General features: G+C 43.1%; 1 protein-coding gene across 3 annotated transcripts in view; it reads left to right on the top strand.

The window, feature by feature from the left end:
• Window positions 1–20,000, top strand: part of adgra1b (adhesion G protein-coupled receptor A1b) — a 115,735-nt gene that overhangs the window by 8,501 nt on the left and 87,234 nt on the right. For all 3 annotated transcript variants that reach the window (XM_081724085.1, XM_081724084.1, XM_035531427.2), the window contains exons 2-4: window positions 2,754–2,825; window positions 17,857–17,928; window positions 19,890–19,961. In XM_081724085.1, the coding sequence (XP_081580211.1) occupies window positions 2,754–2,825; window positions 17,857–17,928; window positions 19,890–19,961 (216 nt within the window). The remainder of the gene's footprint in view (window positions 1–2,753; window positions 2,826–17,856; window positions 17,929–19,889; window positions 19,962–20,000) is intronic.

Raw genomic sequence — 20,000 nt, 5'->3', positions numbered from 1 at the left:
GTGCGAGGGGGCCGAGGAGCGCGTCCCCCCGGCCAAGCCGAGCCGTGGATGTGCTGTCATCCGCCGCCGCATGCTCGACTTTGCACAAACACAAGAGCCTCTGTTCCTGCCCTGCTGGGGGGGGACTGCTAGTCATACTGGCCACGCTTCCACTGATGAATCCGTTCACCCAGCTGGGAACTTGTCCCACCACTGAATGAGCTTACGAGAATACTCCAGTACACCATATGCCAGACGTGCCATGAAGATTATCTCCCCTTTTCCATGCAACGTTGAGCACTTCTTGTGACCTGTATATTTTCTTTACAGCTTACCCAATGTCCGAAGTGCTTCTAGAGATGTTCTTCATTACTGGCAGACCTGAGCTCATTGGCTGTGAAGGGACAGAGCATTTGTTTGGAAGTGTTACCCGATGAGACGCTGAATCATTAGTTATGACCTTAGGGAGCTCAGGATGAGGTGGGAGTGGAGAAGGTGAGTCAAGAATGGGCAAATTCTGAGCCAAGAGACATTACCCTGAGAGACCAGTGCTAGAGAGAGCGAGAAAGAGTGTGTGTGTGTGTGTGTGTGTGTGTGTGTGTGTGTGAGTTCTTGCATATGTATATAGTTATTGAAGTGTTCGAGACAGGATATGAAGGCCCTGTGACTGGTGTCTGTGTTTACGTACTAGCGGAGAGATTCTGTTGGTCGAACTAGCAGGACCCCGCAAATTAATGTGCAATCTGACGGCAAGCGTACCACAGGAGCCGGGGTGTGGGGGCGGGTGCCCCAGCGTGGGCGTGTAAACCTCTGTGCGAGTGTGGGCGGTTCCTTTACTGACCTTTAAAAATGTCACCGATCCTTTTCTAAATGGATTCTAAAGATTGTAAAGGGGTTTAAGAGAAAGGGAAGAATCCTGAGCAGAAGCGGGCTGTCACTGCGCTGCACTGTACTAGAATCCTGAGCAGAAGAGTGGTGTCACTGCGCTGCACTGTACTAGAATCCTGAGCAGAAGCAGGCTGTCACTGCGCTGCACTGTACTAGAATCCTGAGCAGAAGCAGGCTGTCACTGCGCTGCACTGTACTAGAATCCTGAGCAGAGGCGGGCTGTCACTGCGCTGCACTGTACTAGAATCCTGCGCAGAAGAGGGCTGTCACTGCGCTGCACTGTACTAGAATCCTGAGCAGAAGAGGGCTGTCACTGCGCTGCGCTGTACTAGAATCCTGAGCAGAAGAGGGCTGTCACTGCGCTGCACTGTACTAGAATCCTGATCAGAAGAGGGGTGTCACTGCGCTGCACTGTACTATAATCCTGCTCACAGAATCTCATGTGAGCTGCATTGTATGCGACTGTCAGCAATTTGGGGTTTCCAAGATTAGAGCGATTGTGCAGATCCATGAACTGTCAGACGGGGAAATCTCGGGGAGCAGATCACTGCCCTTTACATCCCATCCGAGCGGTGCTACAGAGTCGTTCCGAGCACTTTTCCTTCCCCGTGTCCTTTTTCCCTGCAGAGTCCTTGTCAGTGCTTGGCAGTCAGCAGGGATACTAATAATAAAAGCTGCTTTCTTTATTGTGTGCAGGTTGAAACGTCCATCGTAGCCCACATCTGGAGAGGTTATTGTTTGTGGCTGTTTTTCTTCCTCATGGTAATTTGTATTTAGTGCCTCTGTATGAATGGAAGGGAATTGCTTCAAGACACTTTGGCCTAGTTCTCCAGCAATAAACCACATGTGCAGTTTTGCACGAGCTGCTCTTGTGGAACTGCTGTGCTCAGGATTTAAAGGTGTGTTACAAGGTGACAAGTGGCACACGGAACGGAGATTACAGCTCTTGGCCAGGGCGGCCCCCCAAAAGCAGGACCTGCCGTTAGGACGGAGAGTGAAGGAAGAGGCGAACTTGGGTGCATTATCGGGGCGAGTGGAGAGGGTGCATCGGGCCTCACGGTGCATGTACAGCAAACACACCTCAGTGCTCGTCTGCATGCTTGAGTGCGTAACTCGGCAATTGCCAGGATGATATAATATCTCACCTCCATAATCAATATTTCATCAAATATGAAGTCCATACATGCAGTTTGCTGTGCTCCTTAAAAGGTCTCCCCCTGTATTAGAGTTTTGGGGAAGAGTGTAGCACTGAGACGGGGACGTTAGGAGTTCAGGGTTAGAATACACAACAGGTAAGTTGTGTAATCATATGGATTAAAGTTCGTCTCTGGCTTTGTAGCATTTTGAACAGTGTGGGTTTGAACGCCACACATCCTGGACTAAGAGCACCTCTCACTTTCTCTCATTTGTTTATGTGGAACTGAAGGCTTCTGTCAAGCTATGCTGGAGGACACATTGTTCCGGATGAGATGGAATTGTCCCGTTGTTTACAAACAAATAATCAGCAATCATTTGCTCAGTTGCAAGGCATTTATTTTATATTATTTTATAAGTTGCTCAGCATTTTTCTATACAAGCTGTATCAAATGTAGTCAGGGGCTGCGTATGTTTAGGGACCAATTAATTAGTTCGTGTTTTGTGGCTGTACTTAAGGGTGTTTGCGCTGGATGTGTCATTTTATCAGATGAGTCTTAGATTACATTACCACAAATCCAACAAATCCTCGGATACGCAGTGCATCAGATATTTATGGTGTGCCCAGATTCCACAGGAATATTATCTTCTCATGTAGCATAAATATTTATCAGGCATTTTGGGTGAAAAATGGCAGAGTGTTGTTTACAATGGAAGATTCTGCTGATTCTGATTGTCTTGTCCTTCCCCAGGATCCTCAGCAATAACAAAATCTCGATGGTGAGGAACGCCTCTTTCCTCGGCTTATGGGCTCTGGAGAGATTGTGAGTACATTTGCCCTTTTCCATGAACATGCACGGTGTGTTTAAAATCACTCGAGGAAAGCAGCATCCGTGGCCGGCGTGTTGCACCAGCGTGCTTCCAAATGCTGCCTTATTGTTCACACTCGCAAGCTGGGGTTCCATCTCTCATGCACTCTCCTCTGAATTGGGATTAAACTGTCTGTGTTTTCGTCTCTGCGGCGAGGCCTGGAGAAGACGCTGCTCCCGGGTGATGGCCCAGAAACGGCGCGTGTTTAATCTGTGTTTGAGTCTGTAGGATTAGGCTGTCGGCTCACGGGGGGCGCGTGGGTGGTCGTTGATCATGAAGGGGGGCTAAGGGATGACTGCTGGGGCGGAGGCCCGGGCGGAGGATCACGATCGAGCAGCTAAACGGGCCAGAAACGGGTGTGGGCCCCGGGTGCTTTCCATCACCTTCCCTGCCTGTGTTTTAATTAAGCCCCCTCAGCCAGCCAGGCACGCTGACATTCAGAAGGCCCTTTCGAGGCTGCTGCATGTGTTAGTGACAGGATGCTTTGGTGGGGATTGCTGCCAAGCGTGAAGCTGAACAGAAATAATGAGAGAAGCACATGCAAGGGCAGCCCGAGATATTTTGTTCCAGTTTGAATGCCAGACAAAAACATGGGGAAATGTGAAAGGTACCAGCTTCGTTCCAGCCTACTGGTGTTGTAGGGCAGGTTGTAGTGTGTGCCGTGTCCACCACTCCTAGTAAGCGGAACTTAATTTGGCATTCCTTAATTTTCCAATCAGGGTGCCAGAAGCTAAAATTTGTTTTATATAGTTTTGCTGTTTTGTTTTGTTTTTTTCAAACCTATTGATTTTCTTTTTGCAAAATTATATTTTGATTCAATGAGACATTCTTTGCAGTGTTGTTGACTATCCAGATCTTTAGTGATTTGAAAAGACTAAATAGGCGAACACAGAATATACTGAGGAAAAGATGCAACTGTTTGCTTGGGCAAGGTTTGCTTTCATTATAGTAACAGTATTAGGACTAAGTGATCATATTAAAAGATCATATTATGTTACTTTTTAAAGATTTTTGACAAGAACATAAAAGACATCGTAATGGATCAGATTTTTTTGGGAGAGGCCCTCTTTGTAGGACTATTAAGCCTTTATTAGTAATTATGTATCATGTATGAGGGAGGACATGTAAACATGAATGAACTAACAAATAGTATAGACATCAACAACAGAGAAAAAAACAATATTTTTTAAAATAGGTTGCTGATTAAAAATGTCAGAAATATGTACATAAGATGTTAAAATAGAAGTGAAGTATAAATAATAGATATGATTTTACTGTGAGAAACAAATAGAACAAACACAACAGCTCATTTAACTGATACAGCTGTAAAAAAGTTCAAGGACAAGACTTGGAAAATACAATTGTGGTAGCTGAGGAAGTATGAAGCAGTTCTCTATCAAGTATCAAGAACCGATGTTGATGTTCAACATTCAGAGTTCCACACATCCTGATGTACTACAGTATTGTGTTGTCCTGATATTCTAGAGTATTGTAGTGTCCTGATGTACTACATTATTGTGTTGTCCTGATATTCTAGAGTATTGTAGTGTCCTGATATACTACAGTATTGTGTTGTCCTGATATTCTAAAGTATTGTAGTGTCCTGATATACTACAGTATTGTGTTGTTCTGATATTCTAGAGTATTGTAGTGTCCTGATGTACTAGATTATTGTGTTGTCCTGATATTCTAGAGTATTGTAGTGTCCTGATATACTACAGTATTGTGTTGTTCTGATATTCTAGAGTATTGTAGTGTCCTGATGTCCTACAGTATTGTAGTGTCCTGATGTTCTATAGTATTTTGTTGTCCAGATGTTCTACAGTATTGTGTTGTCCTGATGTTCTACAGTATTGTGTTGTCCTGATGTCCTACAGTGTCCTGATATCCTACAGTATTGTGTTGTCCTGATGTCCTACAGTATTGTGTTGTCCTGATGTCCTACAGTGTCCTGATGTTCTACAGTATTGTGTTGTCCTGATGTCCTACAGTGTCCTGATATCCTACAGTATTGTGTTGTCCTGATGTCCTACAGTATTGTGTTGTCCTGATGTCCTACAGTGTCCTGATGTCCTACAGTATTGTGTTGTCCTGATGTCCTACAGTGTCCTGATGTCCTACAGTATTGTGTTGTCCTGATGTCCTACAGTGTCCTGATGTTCTACAGTATTGTGTTGTCCTGATGTCCTACAGTGTCCTGATGTCCTACAGTATTGTGTTTCCCCATCCCTCTCCATATCAGAGCTCGTTCTCCTCACTGTTTTTGTTTGGGTTTTTTTTACCCATCAGGCAATGCTCCTCCGCACCATCTTCCAGCACTTTTCTATCCCAGTCGAGCCGGAGGTAATGTGATTTGCAGCCAGCATCAATTCCATCTAAGGCACCAGGGCCCTCCTGCCCTAGACGTCTGACTGGCTGTTCTGTGATGGCAAAGCCAGATGTACTTGTGGCCAGTTTATCTGGCCCTGGTGCCTGTGCCTGTCACTGGGCCAGCATCTGGTGCCCTGTATTAGGCAAAAGCCAGGGCCTGTAGCTGTTGGGTGTATCAGTGCGAACAGCAGGGGGCGTACTACTGTAAGAGTGCTGACATTACTCAAACTTGTTCAACCTTGTTTCAGCTGTGCCCTTTCACAGGGACATTGCCACAAAGCAATGTTTTATTGTGCTAGATATGCTTTGTAATATGGTAGCAGATTAACACGATGACCCTAAATCTGTCAGTTAATGAACGTTTTTTTCTAAATCTTCTCACGGTCATCTTCAGGATCTTGGGAACTTCTAAAATATCAAGTCTGATAATATGCATCTATGCATGATCTGAACAAATAACAATCACTGAAGTGAACAAGTAGCACTTTAAAAGCACAACTAGACAAAACATCTTCAGTAGTCTCATTTATAATTGGCCTGTGGGGCAATGAAATGTTAATACAAGAAAGGTTTTTGGCTTTGTCTTAGACAGTCCACAGTCCAAATGGGTACTGCTGTCATGGTTGCCCCTCCTCTGGCATTGCGGTTTCCACAATGACACCTAGCCATGTGCTCCTTCGTTTTGGATCTGTTCTTGTTCTGCCCTTGATTTCTCACCTGTTTCTCATTTCCTTTGATTGCCTTTTGTATTTATTCCCTGTGTTTTCTGGTCTTCATTGCTGGTCATTGCACAAGGCTTGTGTCTGTGTTCTGTATTGCCATGTTATGCTTCTGTGGCCTTGTTGGGTGTTTAACTATTAACATGTTCTGGTTGGGTTTGCTCTGTTAGCCTGTTAGATTCCTTCTCTCGGTTGTCCATGTTTAGCTTTTGTGTTTTGTTTTCTTTTGTTCGTAAAGTATTCCTGTTTTGTTTCTTTATCTGAGTCCCCTGGCTTTTTGATCCTGGACCATCCTCGTTGATGTGACTCTGGATTCATTCTCAATAAAAGTCCTTCTTCTCGGCATGTGTATCCTACCTCCATTTGCCTTTGGTTTCGACCGCCCAGTTAAACTGCCATGTTTATCCAGTTTAATCAAGTCTGTTAGAACAGCACTACAAATAAGCTCTTTTTTGTTTACTTCAGATAAAACCTCAGCTCAATCTGGGCAGTTTAGCAGTGCAAGGAGAATTGGAGTGATGCACTTGGCTAGCAATACCATTTTGTGTTATACCCTTCAGAGATACTCCCCAGGCTTACAGACACGAGCAAGTTGAGCAGCTAAGCTGGCCTCGCGTCTCATTGAAAATCCATAACCAAATCATGTCTTGAGATGCACTGTTTTAACTTCGAACCCTTCCCCCAGGCTGCCGTTGTCTTTGATTGGTTGTGATGGAAGTAGCTGTATATATATGGAAGGCTGGGTTGCAGATTGGGGCTTTGACCAAGAGTGTGACAAAGACAGAGCTAACAGGTGCTCCCAGTGAGGCTTGGCTATGAGTGGGATGCTGGGAAGAGGGGAATGTTTACCGAGCATGCATCCACATGGTGTGAACTTGAGCAACTGCCAGTTTGGGAGGTCAGAAAACAGCCCTCAAGGCCACAGCAGGATCTCTGAAACACGAGTGTCTTAAACAAAAGTACCTCACATTTGTCATGTTCTGATAAGTTTCAGAGGATATATTTGTGTTTGTCTAAGTTCACAACCTTTTTAACTCTCTCACTAGTCCAGTTTACCAGAAAGTCTTTGCACATTTTATGGCCGCTGTTTTATTAATAGCCATTTTCTTGGACAGAGTGAAAAGAATGCATGTGTTTATGCATTTATAATCTTAAACTCTTCTCTGTCCTCTGCAAAGAAAACAGTTTTCTGTACACAATGGATATGTTTACTGCAGTTGTTTATAGCTGATCACATTAGACATATTTATGTTTACAAAACCAATCAAGAATTGCTAAAAGCCATCTCCGTACTAACCCGAGAGTGCTAGGAAAGAACATGCTGTATATTATAGTGGCAGTTTGTTTAAAATTCTCAAAGTTTGCAGCATTAGTGACTGGCCTGCCATTTATAGCAGTTCCAAAACGAGCCTTACATTTTACCAACACGGCAACAGTCAGTAAGGACACTCAAACTGATACGGTCACTCGCATCTCAAAAAGTCATTTTGGTGCATGTCTTGTTCATACTGTCTCACTGGCAGAATACTACCTCCCTGTCTTTTCTTTAACTCCCACAGGGGGAAAGTCAGTGCATTAGAATGCGTGAGTAGTGTTCACTCACTCACTGTCTGGAGCTATGATGTATTTAGCCAGTTCCGGACCTTGGTTTAAAACTTCCCCACTCCCATGAGCAGTGAGATGCCATTCTCACTGAATGCGCATCATGTCTCTCTGTCACCATGTCTAAACTCCTAGTGCAGCATCAGCCATTAGTTTCTAAGAGAGTCGTCCAGTAAGAGGTCCTGTGTGAGGGCTTCCTGCCTGATTCAGCTGGGCTGGCCATGGACTGTGCAGTTGTTCCACGAGAAAAGCAATTGACTAAAACAGTGGGGTGGATTCTCTGCCAGTCCTGTTTATATGGATGGCAAATAACACATAATGGATGCTCCTGAACCCTATGACGTATCAGATTTATGAGTAGAATATTACTGTCCTATCATAAAATACCACTTACACAGTTAATTGGGTGTTAATTGGGTCACGGGTGTATTCTTAGTGAAAAGGGGACTACATCATGTGGTCAATTAAAGGTCTCAGTTTTAATTAGAGCTGAGATACAAACATTTATCTTATCATTTTATGAGGCTGTCTTTGCTGAGCATGACCAAATTTGAGATGTCTAGAATTTCCATGAAGTCAAGGGTAGTTCAGCTATCAAACACAAACAAGCACACACACACACACACACACACACACACACACACACACACAAACACACACACACTTCTGCTTTTCACAAACATCTCTCAGAAAAAATGTATCTCTTTTCTACCCCTATGACCAAGAGCAGAAGAGAGAGATGAATGTCTGCTTTCACTCCCAGATACAAAACACTAAATTGTGTCATTTTGTGTTTGTTTACCCTTGTGGCCTGCATACCGAAGTCTGACCCCTTTCCTCAGAAATGCTGCTGTGCTGATTTCCAGTCATTTGTAACTGTATGCAGACAAAAGGATTACATTTTTGTGATAAACCCCACAAAGTAAATCAACCACTAGAAGTAAAATAACAAAACATGTTTATGTTATGCCTTCTGCTAGGACACCATCTACAGTGAACTACGTTACCCATAAGTCTCCTGATTATTAACTGCACCTTAAATGTATTTATATAGATCTTTTTACAACAGCTGATGTCACCTGTGTCCTGTTTTCCCTAATGTTTCCATATATAAGTCCTCTTGTTTCATTGTGCCTTTGTGAAGTCTCGTTTGCCTGCCTTACGTTTCTGAGCTGTAGTCTATTGTTTAGTATTCCCCTTGTGTATCGGATTTCTTCCCGCATCTCTGGATTACTCTCTTTTCCTGTTCCCTTTTAGATTTGTTTGCTGTGTCACCTTTGTATATGTTGCACAGACTAAAAAGGACAGGGGCCTCCAAGTGTGAAAGATTCTTTGTTTTTATTTTCTTGCTCTCTGGTAAAGCTGAGCCTACGCTAGCTCCCCGTGTTCAGCATGAACTAGGTGGCGTCCATGCTAGCAGATCAACACAGAGCTTTCCACAACAAATAGTCATTAAACAGGTTCATTGGCAATTCTCAAATCCTAAATATCTTCTTAAACACACAAATAATTAACATTCCACACAGATGGCTTTGACGCGGTAGTAACTCGCAGGATAAAGTTGGCCGCATAACAGTGCTTCACCGTGTTTTTTCACTATCTCTTGAAAACTAGTTCTCTCGCTATAAAAGAGGGATGGGGAGCATAACTCAGACTAGCGTCTGCCCTGTAGGACGGCTTCCATTACATGAACTGAACAGAACCACATACTGTATGGGAAAGATTAAGGATAAATACAAAAAAAGAGAAAAAGAAATGCATGTGCCACTTCCTGTGGTATTACCCTTGTAAAACCCAGATTGTATCACACATATGACCTTTGCCTGTTCATGACCACACCTTGGATTACTATTAAACTGTATCTGTTTTACCTCTTACGACTTCATCTCTGTTCAGTGGCGAGAGTGCCAAAGACAGTTTCAGGCTGTTTTAGAGGGCAGAGCTAGCGGGCAGATTTTGTTCAGTCTGCGGCAAGGTTTTCACTCTGATACCGTCCTAGAGTTCTGCGCTCTGGCTGCGACTAGCGGCTGAAATGAGGTGGCTTTGACCACTGCTTATAAACAAGGACCGAGTTAGCCTGCCGTGATGAGTCCAAATCACCTGAAGACCCCAGCAAGCCGTCTGTTCGTCTGGATCATCTACTAAGAGAAAGAGGATGAAGGACAGCTCGGTTGACATCCTTCACAGATGCAGACTTGGCTTGTATGTTTGTTATGGTGCGTTTGTCACATTCTTCATCTTTGTCCTTTCCATCCCAAAAGAAGCCGAATGAATCCACGTAATAGGCGTGCGGAGGAAACCTCGCACACCAAGGCGAGGTAGGACATCTTTTACGCACAAAATTAAACTATTGGTGATAGAGACTGAGGTGCTCCTTAAAGGTGGTGTCACTGTGAGAAGAGCAAGATTTATTATGGGCAAATCCACAATCATAATCGTTGGGACAATCCAGGGTCATAGAGCCAATCCGTAGAGCACGGGAATGCATGATTAACAAAACAGAAACAAAACACACTCTGACAAAAGAGGAAGCAGTCTATGACGCAAGTGATAAACAGGAAGTGATAAACAGGAAGAGAAAACACAAGCCTTGGTATAACACACAGAGGCTAGGATTAACAATCACCAGCAAGGACACTGAGGCAAGCACAGGGACTAAGTACATGGGCTAATGAGAACTAAGCAAGACACAGGTGAAACTCATGAGGAGACGGAGAAAACAAAACTAATGAACAGAACCACAAGTAAGTAAAGCAAAACAGAGACATGAGAAAGGGTAACCATGACAATAGGACACTAGGGAGTGGCCAATCATGACACACAACTGCCTTAATCTGCTGAAAATATTTATCGCTTCCACATCTGTAAAAAGCCCTGCAACCACTGAGGGTTTTGATGTAACTGAGGAATACTAAGATCTGGCAGAGGTTTTTAGTAAAAGGAAAGCAGCTGACTTACCTCCACACCACCCAAATGACTGCTATAGGTTTAGTGGAAGGGAGTACACCACCTCGAGTATGCCCTTACCCCCTCTTGTTAGCTGAGAAACAAGCCATGGAGGAATGCATAAAGGACGCCTTAGCACAAGGATATATTCTTCCATCAAAATCCCCAGCTGCTGCTGGATTTGTCTTCATTTCTAAGAAGGATGGGGGTCTGCACCTTTGTATTGATTACCGAGGACCAAATTAAATGATTATCAAGTATCCTTACCTGTTACCCCTAGTTCCTTCAGGATTGGAGCAGATGAAAGGGGCCCGATACTTTACCAAGCCGAATTTAAGGAGTGCATACAAGCTGGTCAGGATAAGAGAGGGAGATGAGGGGAAGACGGGTTTTATCACTAATTCTGGACATTGTAAATATCATTGTAATATCAGGGGCAATGCCCCTTCCATGTTACAATCATCCATTAATGATGTACTCAGGGACATGATTGGCAGAGTCATGGTCGCTTACTTTGATAACATTTAAGTCTACTCCTCTACACTCGAAGAATATCAGGAAGGTCCTGCAAAGGCTACTGGAGAATGATTTATATGTAAATGGGGAAAAGTGTGCATTCAATCTTCAGAAGACGTCTATCCTGGGATATGTCATCAGTGACATGTGAGTCACAATGGAGGACAATGCTGTGTTGAATTGGCAAGTGCCCAAGACCCCAAAGGATCTACTGAGGTTTTTGGGTTTTGCCAATTTTTACAGGAAGTTTATGCACCACTTCAGCGCTGTTGCATCATCGCTTATGGCCCTACTAAAAGGAAAACCCCAATGGCTACACTGTAAACCCAGAGATGATCAGACTCAAGCCTTAAAGTAGTTATTTACAGAAGCTCTAATTTTACAACATCTGGCTCCAGAAGAACCCTTCACGGTGGAAGTTGATGGATGCTTCAGAGGTGGGAGTTGGTGCCCTCCTTTACCAGTGAAGCAGTAAACCTCCTTAGCTCCACCCCATCGCATATTTCTCACACACTATGATGTGGGGAACAGGGAACTCCTGGTTGTCAAGATAGCTTTAGAAGAATGAAGACATTGGCTAGAGAGGGCTAAACACCTATTCATGGTATTGACTGACCACAAGAATTTAGTATACATTAAGCAAGCAAAACGCCTTACACCATGCCAAGCCTGATGGTCTTCATTTTTTAACAGATTTTACTTTCACATTACTTTCCGCCCAGGATCACAAAATGCTAAAGCAGATGAATTTTACTATTTTTACTATTGTCCATCCTTCCTAATGACTGTATTGCAGGTGCTGTGCACTGGGATTTCGAAGAGGAACTGTGTGAGTCTGTTCCACAATCCTGTCCTAAGGAGAAGCTGTACGTGCTACCCGCCTTCCAAGATAGAATGATTGCCTGGGTTCATTCTTTGCTTAATTCCAGCCATCCCAGAGAATTTACGACCCAGCAGATGATCTCTAGAAGGTACTGGTGGGAAATGATGAACAAATGATGAACACAGATTGCGCACAGTCTATACAAGAGGCTAAGTCCCCTCACACATTACCTGCTAGTAAGATAATGCCTCTTCCAGTACCAGAAAGACTTTGGTCTCACCTGGCGGTAGACTTTGTTACGACCTGATTTGTGCCGGTACCTTCTCCCCCTCTGCTTTTGAGACTGATGAAATTATGTTTCAGGAGGTATTTAGGAACTACAAAATACCAGAAGACATTTTGTCAGACAGGGGACCTCAATTTAAATCCCAAGTATGGCAGGCTTTTCTGGAGAAACTGGGAATCAATATCAGCCTCACATCTGGATACCACCAACAAAGCAATGGACGTGTTGAGTGGGTTAATCAAGAACTTGGAAAGTTCTTAAGATTATATTGTTGAGATCAGCAACAGGAGTGGTCTAAGTTAATCATTTGGGCAGAGAAGTCACAAAATTCCATTATCTATTTAACTATGGGACTCCTTTTCAGTGCATCCTAGGTTACCAGCCACCTTTTGCACCTTTGGATCCAGAACTTTTGGCATCTCCTATGGTAGATGATTAGATATGGAAAAGTGAACAGGTTTGGGAAAACACACATCAGAAAATCCAGATGGCCATTAGACACTACCAGTGCCACGCTGACCGCCGGAGGGCACTAGTGCCAAATTACTCACAAATTACTCGGAGACTGAGTATGGCTATCCACCAGGGACCTAAGCATTAAGGGTTGCAAAAAGTTGAAACCATAATACCTTGGTTCATTTTTGATAGAAAAGAGGATAAATGATGTTACTATCTTCAACTACCCAGTTCTTACGGCATTTTGCCATCATTTCACGTTTAGCTGCTAAAGCCCTATGTTATAAGGCCTTTTACTTCTCCTATATCAGAGAACACTCCTCCATCTCTGCATATAAACAGTTCCCCACTTACATAATTGAGGACATACTGGACTCTAGATGATGTGGTAATGAGATACAGTAACTCATAGACTGGGAAGGTTACGGGCCAGAGTAGAGGTACTGGGTCCCTGGGTCCCTATATTCTGGACCCATTGATGCTCCTAGATTTTCATTGGTTCCTGATAAACCTGCTCCTTGTCCCAGAGGTCATCTTCGTGGCAGTTTGGCTAACCCTGCTGACTACGACTCCTGTCAGAAGGGGTACTGTCACGCCTTCTGCTAGGACACCGTAACAGTGAACTACGTTACCCATAAGCCTCCTGTGCATTCCCAGTCTCCTGAATATTAGCCATACCTTTGTCTTGTTTTCCCTAATATGTTACCATATAAAAGCCCTCTTGTTTCAGTGTGCCTTTGCGAAGTCTTGTGTGCTTGACTTACGTTTCTGAGCCATAGTCTATTGTTTATTATTCTCCTTGTGTATCGGATTTCTGCCTGTATCTTTGGAATACTCTCTTTTCCTGTTCCTGTTTGGATTTGTGCGCTCTGCGTTACCTTTGGGTACTACCTCTGCCTGTTCATCACCATGCCTTGGCTTAACCCTATTAAACTGTATCCATTTTACTGCATATGACTTTGTCTCTGTTCACTCAGCCTGACAACAAAATTTGTCCGGCTGTTTTTCTTTCTGAAATAGCAGGTTAGTGTCTTTTTTACAATGCACAAGTCATGTTCATGTGGTTTACAGTAATAACAGTATATCATATTAGAATAATAATAGAGCAATAACATAATGTAGTAATTTTAGTTAAAGATATTTGTTAGAATTTTGCTTATATGTGTTGAAGCCTTATATCATAGCAGCTGGTTACCTTAGGCACAAGTTTGTGCTTGTTGTCTCCCTTGGAGCGGATGTGTGTCGAGTGTGAATTCGCAACATTGGCAGGGTGTTGTGAGTTCAAATGGGAAGTCTTTTATCAACTTATATTCTTAAATGAACAGGAATGAAGCAATACCTTTTTGAAGTATCCCCTTCACAAAACCCTAAGGGTTAACAAACCAAAAGTTTGCTTTGTGATTTTCAGCCATAACATGTAGTATAGTTTTGTCTTGGCATGAAAACATCATTCGAATGCAAAATGCTGGATGATCTTGAAGTGAAACGATTGGGTTCTAAACAGCCTCTGACATGCAAAAGTCTAGAATACAAATGAGTGTATAATTGTATTTGTAGCTGTTACTGACCAAGGTAAATGGGTAATGATTTAATTAGCAAGGGGTATTATTTATGCATTAGTGTGGCATCCAGAACTGATGTGTATGAATGTTCATTGCTCAGCTGGCAGGTGTTTTTTTGAACCCTGAAAAGTGTAGATCTCCACATGCAGTGGACAGCTGCTTATAGGTCTTTTTTTTAAGTCCATGTACTATGGGAATCTTCTGTGTGAGTCTGGATATCCTCTCTATTGGGCACTTTATTGTTCACTCACTTGCCCTCTACTGGAGTCTCACAGACACTTTTTTTATGAGTTTGTCTTCTCTTTAAATAAATGCAGTGAGTGTGGAGATATTCGAGATATTTGTTTCAAGTGACCTTCCAGATCAGTGCTTGCTCATCTGCAGTAATTCCGACATTAGTACATGAGATAGTTAGGCATTCCAGTGCCTGGTTTTCTGTTTTAACAGAACACCTTCGTCTGATGAGCTCAGAACTGGAATTGTCAACAGCTGAGTGCATATCAAATCAGGTTAGGAAACTGTAGGACATTTTAGCATTCAGCTGGTCACTAACTGAATTGGTAGCGCTGATTTATGGTGTTCTGGTGTTTTAAAGGATAATATTTCCTGGGTTGTAGGTTGTTTCTTCTGAACATAAATCTTGATATGTGGACTGAAGCTGAAACCCCTTGACTTGATTTGGCCAAGAGCTTTCTGTAATGTCTCCATTTTTGGAAGCCAATAAGAAGAGGAGGCCATATTTTAGACAGTGATGTCACCGCAGACACTTAAATGACCTCTTGACACCAGCCAGGTTTCTTCTGCGATGGCTAGAGGGTGTGTCTGGGCTTTAGCGCAGATGTATCTTTGCCTACCTCGTTCTTACTCTCTACACTTTGTTCTGAATGGGAATTCTTCTTCTTGTTTTTTGTTCATTAGAGTACTGAAAGCTCTCTCTGAGTGTAGGAATACCCAGATGTCTCTTTGGGTGTGGGAATACCCAGTGCTCTCTCTAGGTGTGGGAATACCCAAAGCTCTGATCTGAATGTTGACTTTGAAATCCAGATCTTCTTCAACAGGCATCACTACCCAACAGTCAGTATCATAGCGCAGTTGAAGCTCTCTTCTCTCCTTATCTTTGTTTCTTTCAAAGCGCTCTATTTTATATTTGAGCCTGCAGAGATTTGTGCAGTATGGAAGACATGAATAATAGAAGTCTCTCTTCAGATGTCCAACAACAATCATTTTGTTGTATAATGTCATTGCAGTGTAGGATTCAATATGTAATCGCTTTTTGAAATCAACCAGTTTAAACAGATTTAGGTATACTTTTCTCATAGGTAAGGACACATGATATGACAGCTGCCAAAGAGGCCTCTGAAAAGCCCTGAACAAGACATCCTGTTTGGAAGTCTTTGTGTGGAAGAATTCCAGTGTGACTTGCTGCTTACCTAAACTCCCAGCTGTCGTGAGCGTTGTGGAAACGATGCTAGTTTGCCACTAATTAGAGAGCTGTGCTCCTGCTCTCTGTCTGCCTCCCTAAACCCTGTTCCTGACAGGGCCGCTGCAATGCTGGTGTGTGGTCCCCCTACTGAGCTCTCCCTCTCTCGCTTCCAAAAGTCTGCCTAGTAACAACACACACACACACACACACACACACACACACACACACACACACACACACACACACGTTTCTTCTTTCTCCTAACCCAGCTAGCATATTCTGGTGGGGCTTGTGTTTGAGTGTGACCATTAAGACATAAATGTCCACATTAACTTCACAGTGCGAGTAGAGTAGTGCAGCAGACTGCCTCAGTTGTGCATGCATGTCAAATTATAGACACACACTGTGACGACAGTTAATTGGCTCCTGCAGCTGGTGAAATATTAACTGCATCTGTTACATTTGTCAGATGTTTAGCTCAGATGCTATATAGACTGGGTCAGGAAAAAGAGAAAGTAATCTGTCCAAAAATATTTTTGGTAGATGTTTGATTTGACTTTTATCAGATGGAGGACTACTGTACATAATATTCAAATTGAGTTGGGTTTTATATACAACAACCTTTCTAGCTGAATTAATAAGTGTTAATAACATTTCTAGCTGAGGGTACTAAGGGTTGACATATTTACACTGTCTGGGTGGTAGCTGCATAAACTATGGCAGACCTGCTTTCTGCACACGTGCTCATCGTAAAAGATGGAGAAACATCACAGAATGGCGAGGAAACAGCAGTCAGCCAGTTCCTCACTGGAGGGAAGGACTGGTGTGGATATGTAGAGATGCAGAGCAGCTGGGTTTCTTAACTTTAAAGAGAACAGGTTCACATGAGACACACTGCAGTAAAAGCAGACAGCACGCATTTATCAGCACGTAATGGCCCTCTTGTTCGGGTGATAAATGTTTTATGTTAACTGGATTAACTCCATCTCATTATGCAGTGGCATTCCAGGAGCAAATTCTGATCTGAAATACTTTATATGCCAAATGCAGCGTTATAAATTATTCTAAATGATATAGGAAACGTAAAGAACAAAAAAGCATTTATGAACAGTTTGAAAGTGTACATGAGTTTTGAGTTAAACAAACATTAAAAGGCATAGAAGAATTACGTATGGGATGAGAAGGTAAAAAATTGTAAATTGAATATAACATTTAATGTAATTAAAAATAAGCTTATATAAAATAAGTTGCTTGCAGTGTCTCCTGTCTGCAATTCCTGTTTCTGTGAGGCAGCTGAAATTGATTTGCTTGAGCCATGAACCAGAGGGCTGGAGTCATGAACCAGACTGCCTGATTCATGAACCAGTGTTTGAGCCATGAGCAAGAGTGCTCGAGTCAAGAAGCAGACTGTTTAAACCATGAAGCAACATGCTTGAGTCAAGAACCTGAGTACTTCAGTCATGAACCAGAGTGTTTAATCCACGAGCCAGAGTTCTTCTGCAATTGCATCTTGGTCGTGTCTCCACACATGGACAGCCGCAGCTCCCAGACTTCTGACAAATTCCCTCCTCAAGACAGGAAATGCACGGACACAATTTCTGGAAGTTTGCTTTAGTCCCCTGGAGGAGAACACTAGAGTGGAGCTCTGAAACTGTGGCATGTATTTTTAGTGGTGCTGGGTGTGTGGCGAATTACACAGAGGGCCAGAGTGAGCACAGAACGCTCTGCTTCTGAGATGCTAGCTGAGCAGTGTCTGGGTTTCCTGGCCACTGGGCACTGGGCGCTGGTTATAGTATGTAGGTGTAGACATGACCTGCCCAGTGCCCAGAGCCTGAGACCTGCAGAGTTTAGACCTGAATGAGAAGTGTGCCTCTTTCGTGTGATTTTTTTTGTGTGCCTCATCAGTTTATCAAGAGTGTGGATTATGTGTGTGTGTGTGTGTGTGATTATCTGGTGCGGTAAATCCTTATGTGGTGCGGTAATTGGTCCCCTCAAGCAGTTCATATACCTAAAGTGATGTGAGAAATACGTACATAAACAGTCTACACAGGTATGTAAAGTGTTTCTCTGTGTGTGTGTGTGTGTGTGTGTGTGTGTGTGTGTGTGTGCACGCACAGTGGTTCTTCTTCGTTTGCTGTCTGTATCTCAATGTTTCTGTCACCTTGTTGTTCACCCTCTTCCTCTCTTTCTCTCTCTCTGTCTATCTCTCTCTCTCCCTCTATCACTCTCTCTCTCTCATTCTTTCTGTCTCTGCCTCTCTCTCTCTCTCTCTCTCTCTCTAGGGATCTGAGGAGTAATTTAATTAGTACTGTGGAGCCTGGAGCGTTTCGTGGGCTGGCTATGCTAAAAAGACTGTGAGTATGAGAAGGTGTCATCTCGGAACGGTGCAAACTGACAGGCAGGAAAGTACCCCCCACCTCCTCTCAGCACATCGCTGACAAGAACTTACTCCTGGGCCAGAATCAGTCCAATCTTTCCTTTAGAAATACCAAGACTCACAGAAGTCATCTCGCATACGTTCGCAGTATTTACTGTATGTTTAGCCATTAAGTAATCATCGCACCTTACACACATCAGTTTATGGAACCGTACTGAGTAGTTTAGGCAGCGGTGTGCGACAGGAATGTCATGACAGAGCCAGTCTGTACGAGGCTTCGGGACGAGGGAGGGGTCTTCTTGCTCTTGAAACAAAAGTGACAGTTTCAGCACATGAGAGGCGTGAGGTGCCAGGCTGGAGGAGGCAAGGCAGGAGGAAACGTGGGACGCCCCGCTGCCTGGCGTGTCGTGTCATGCGAGCATCTGACACAGACAGGAGGCAGAGTGGAGGCACTCTTTGAGGCCATCATTGCTGCTTTACATCTGTGTGCTCCAAGAATACTCACGTAGTTTCACATTGTCTCATGTAGTGCAGAGAGAGCAAGTGAACTCCAAATTCCAAATTCTTGATACCACAGGTAAATAAAACAGATTCACGGCCTTTTTCTAAGGTACTCATGTATTTAGAAATGGGGACCCTGATCCACACTCACGCTCACTCTCTCTCACTGGCTTTTACTTTCCCTCTTTTTTCCTCTCTCTCTCTCTCTCTCTCTCGCACGCACACACTCACTCCCATGCAGATGGCAGTGGGTAAGTGTTTGTGGTGATTTAATGCACTGCTGATTAGGGGCTTTTAGCCTGCTGATTGTGGAAGCATGTTCCAGGTCCTGACTTCTGCACTGCACTAATGTGAGAGCCCAGGTCCCAAACACTGTGTTCTGTTCATTTAAGAGTGCCAGGTCCCGATTGGTGTGTAGAGCTAATTTAAGAGCTCCAGGTCCTGAATGGTGTGTAGAGCTAATTAAAGAGCTCCTAACTGGTGATTAGAACGTGAGGCTGGCCCCTTCCTCTGCCCAGCGTTTGTGCATACCTTTAATTACACTAAGCTCTGGCACCGTGCCACAGCAACAGTACACACATGTACACAAACATCAAAAAAAGGTCAGAGATTGTACTCTTAAGCACACTCGAGAACAGCTGGCCAGTATAGTGCTGTTAACATACTCTGTGGGCTTCATTGTAATAAAGGACTTTTATGTGCATGAATAATTGCTGAGAGAGTAAACTTGAGAAAACTGATTCTATTATATATATATATATATATATATATATATATATATATATATATATATATATATATATATATATACATATACATATATATATATATATGTGTATATATATGTATATATATATATATATATGTATGTATGTATATATGTGTGTATATATATATATATATATATATATATATATATATATATATATATATATATATATATATATATATATATATATATATAATGTGTGTGTGGGTGGGTCTGTGAAAGAGAGTGTTTGGGGATTTTAGGTACAGCTAGTTGAAGGTGTTTGTGAGAATTGGTTTGGTCAGGACCCTGGTTTATAGATTAAGTCTCAAGGTCCTAGTGGCGATGACAAAGTGTATCACCTAGTTTTGTCCTCAGCAAAACACATTCCACCCACCTAGAGGACACGTTCTTGAACCCCATAGAAAACATATACATGTGCAAACTTACATACATATTTGTGGTATGTTCATTTAAATTAAAATGCAACACACTGTCTCACCCATACAAACACACACACACACACACACACCGTACAGCCACTCCACTCTCCAGCCAGTTGCTTGAACAAGTTCTAGGCCATGTTTACAAACCACAGACCTTAGTCTGTCTGTCGTGATACTTTAAAAGTTTGGGGTCAGCTAATTTATCTCAATTTAAGAGCTGTCTGTATGTGCTTATCTCCTCAGCGATCTTTCCAACAACCGGATTGGCTGCCTCTCTCCCGAGATGTTCGTTGACCTTGGCGCTCTCTCCAGGCTGTGAGTAATGTGCTAGCTCATAGCACGCTGTGCTCCCAT

This window comes from Electrophorus electricus, chromosome 12, assembly GCF_041902795.1.
Source record: "Electrophorus electricus isolate QZ-2024a chromosome 12, ASM4190279v1, whole genome shotgun sequence".
Classification (NCBI taxonomy): domain Eukaryota; kingdom Metazoa; phylum Chordata; class Actinopteri; order Gymnotiformes; family Gymnotidae; genus Electrophorus; species Electrophorus electricus.
Note: the sequence above shows the minus strand (reverse complement) of the source record. Positions and strands in the feature narration are given on the sequence as shown.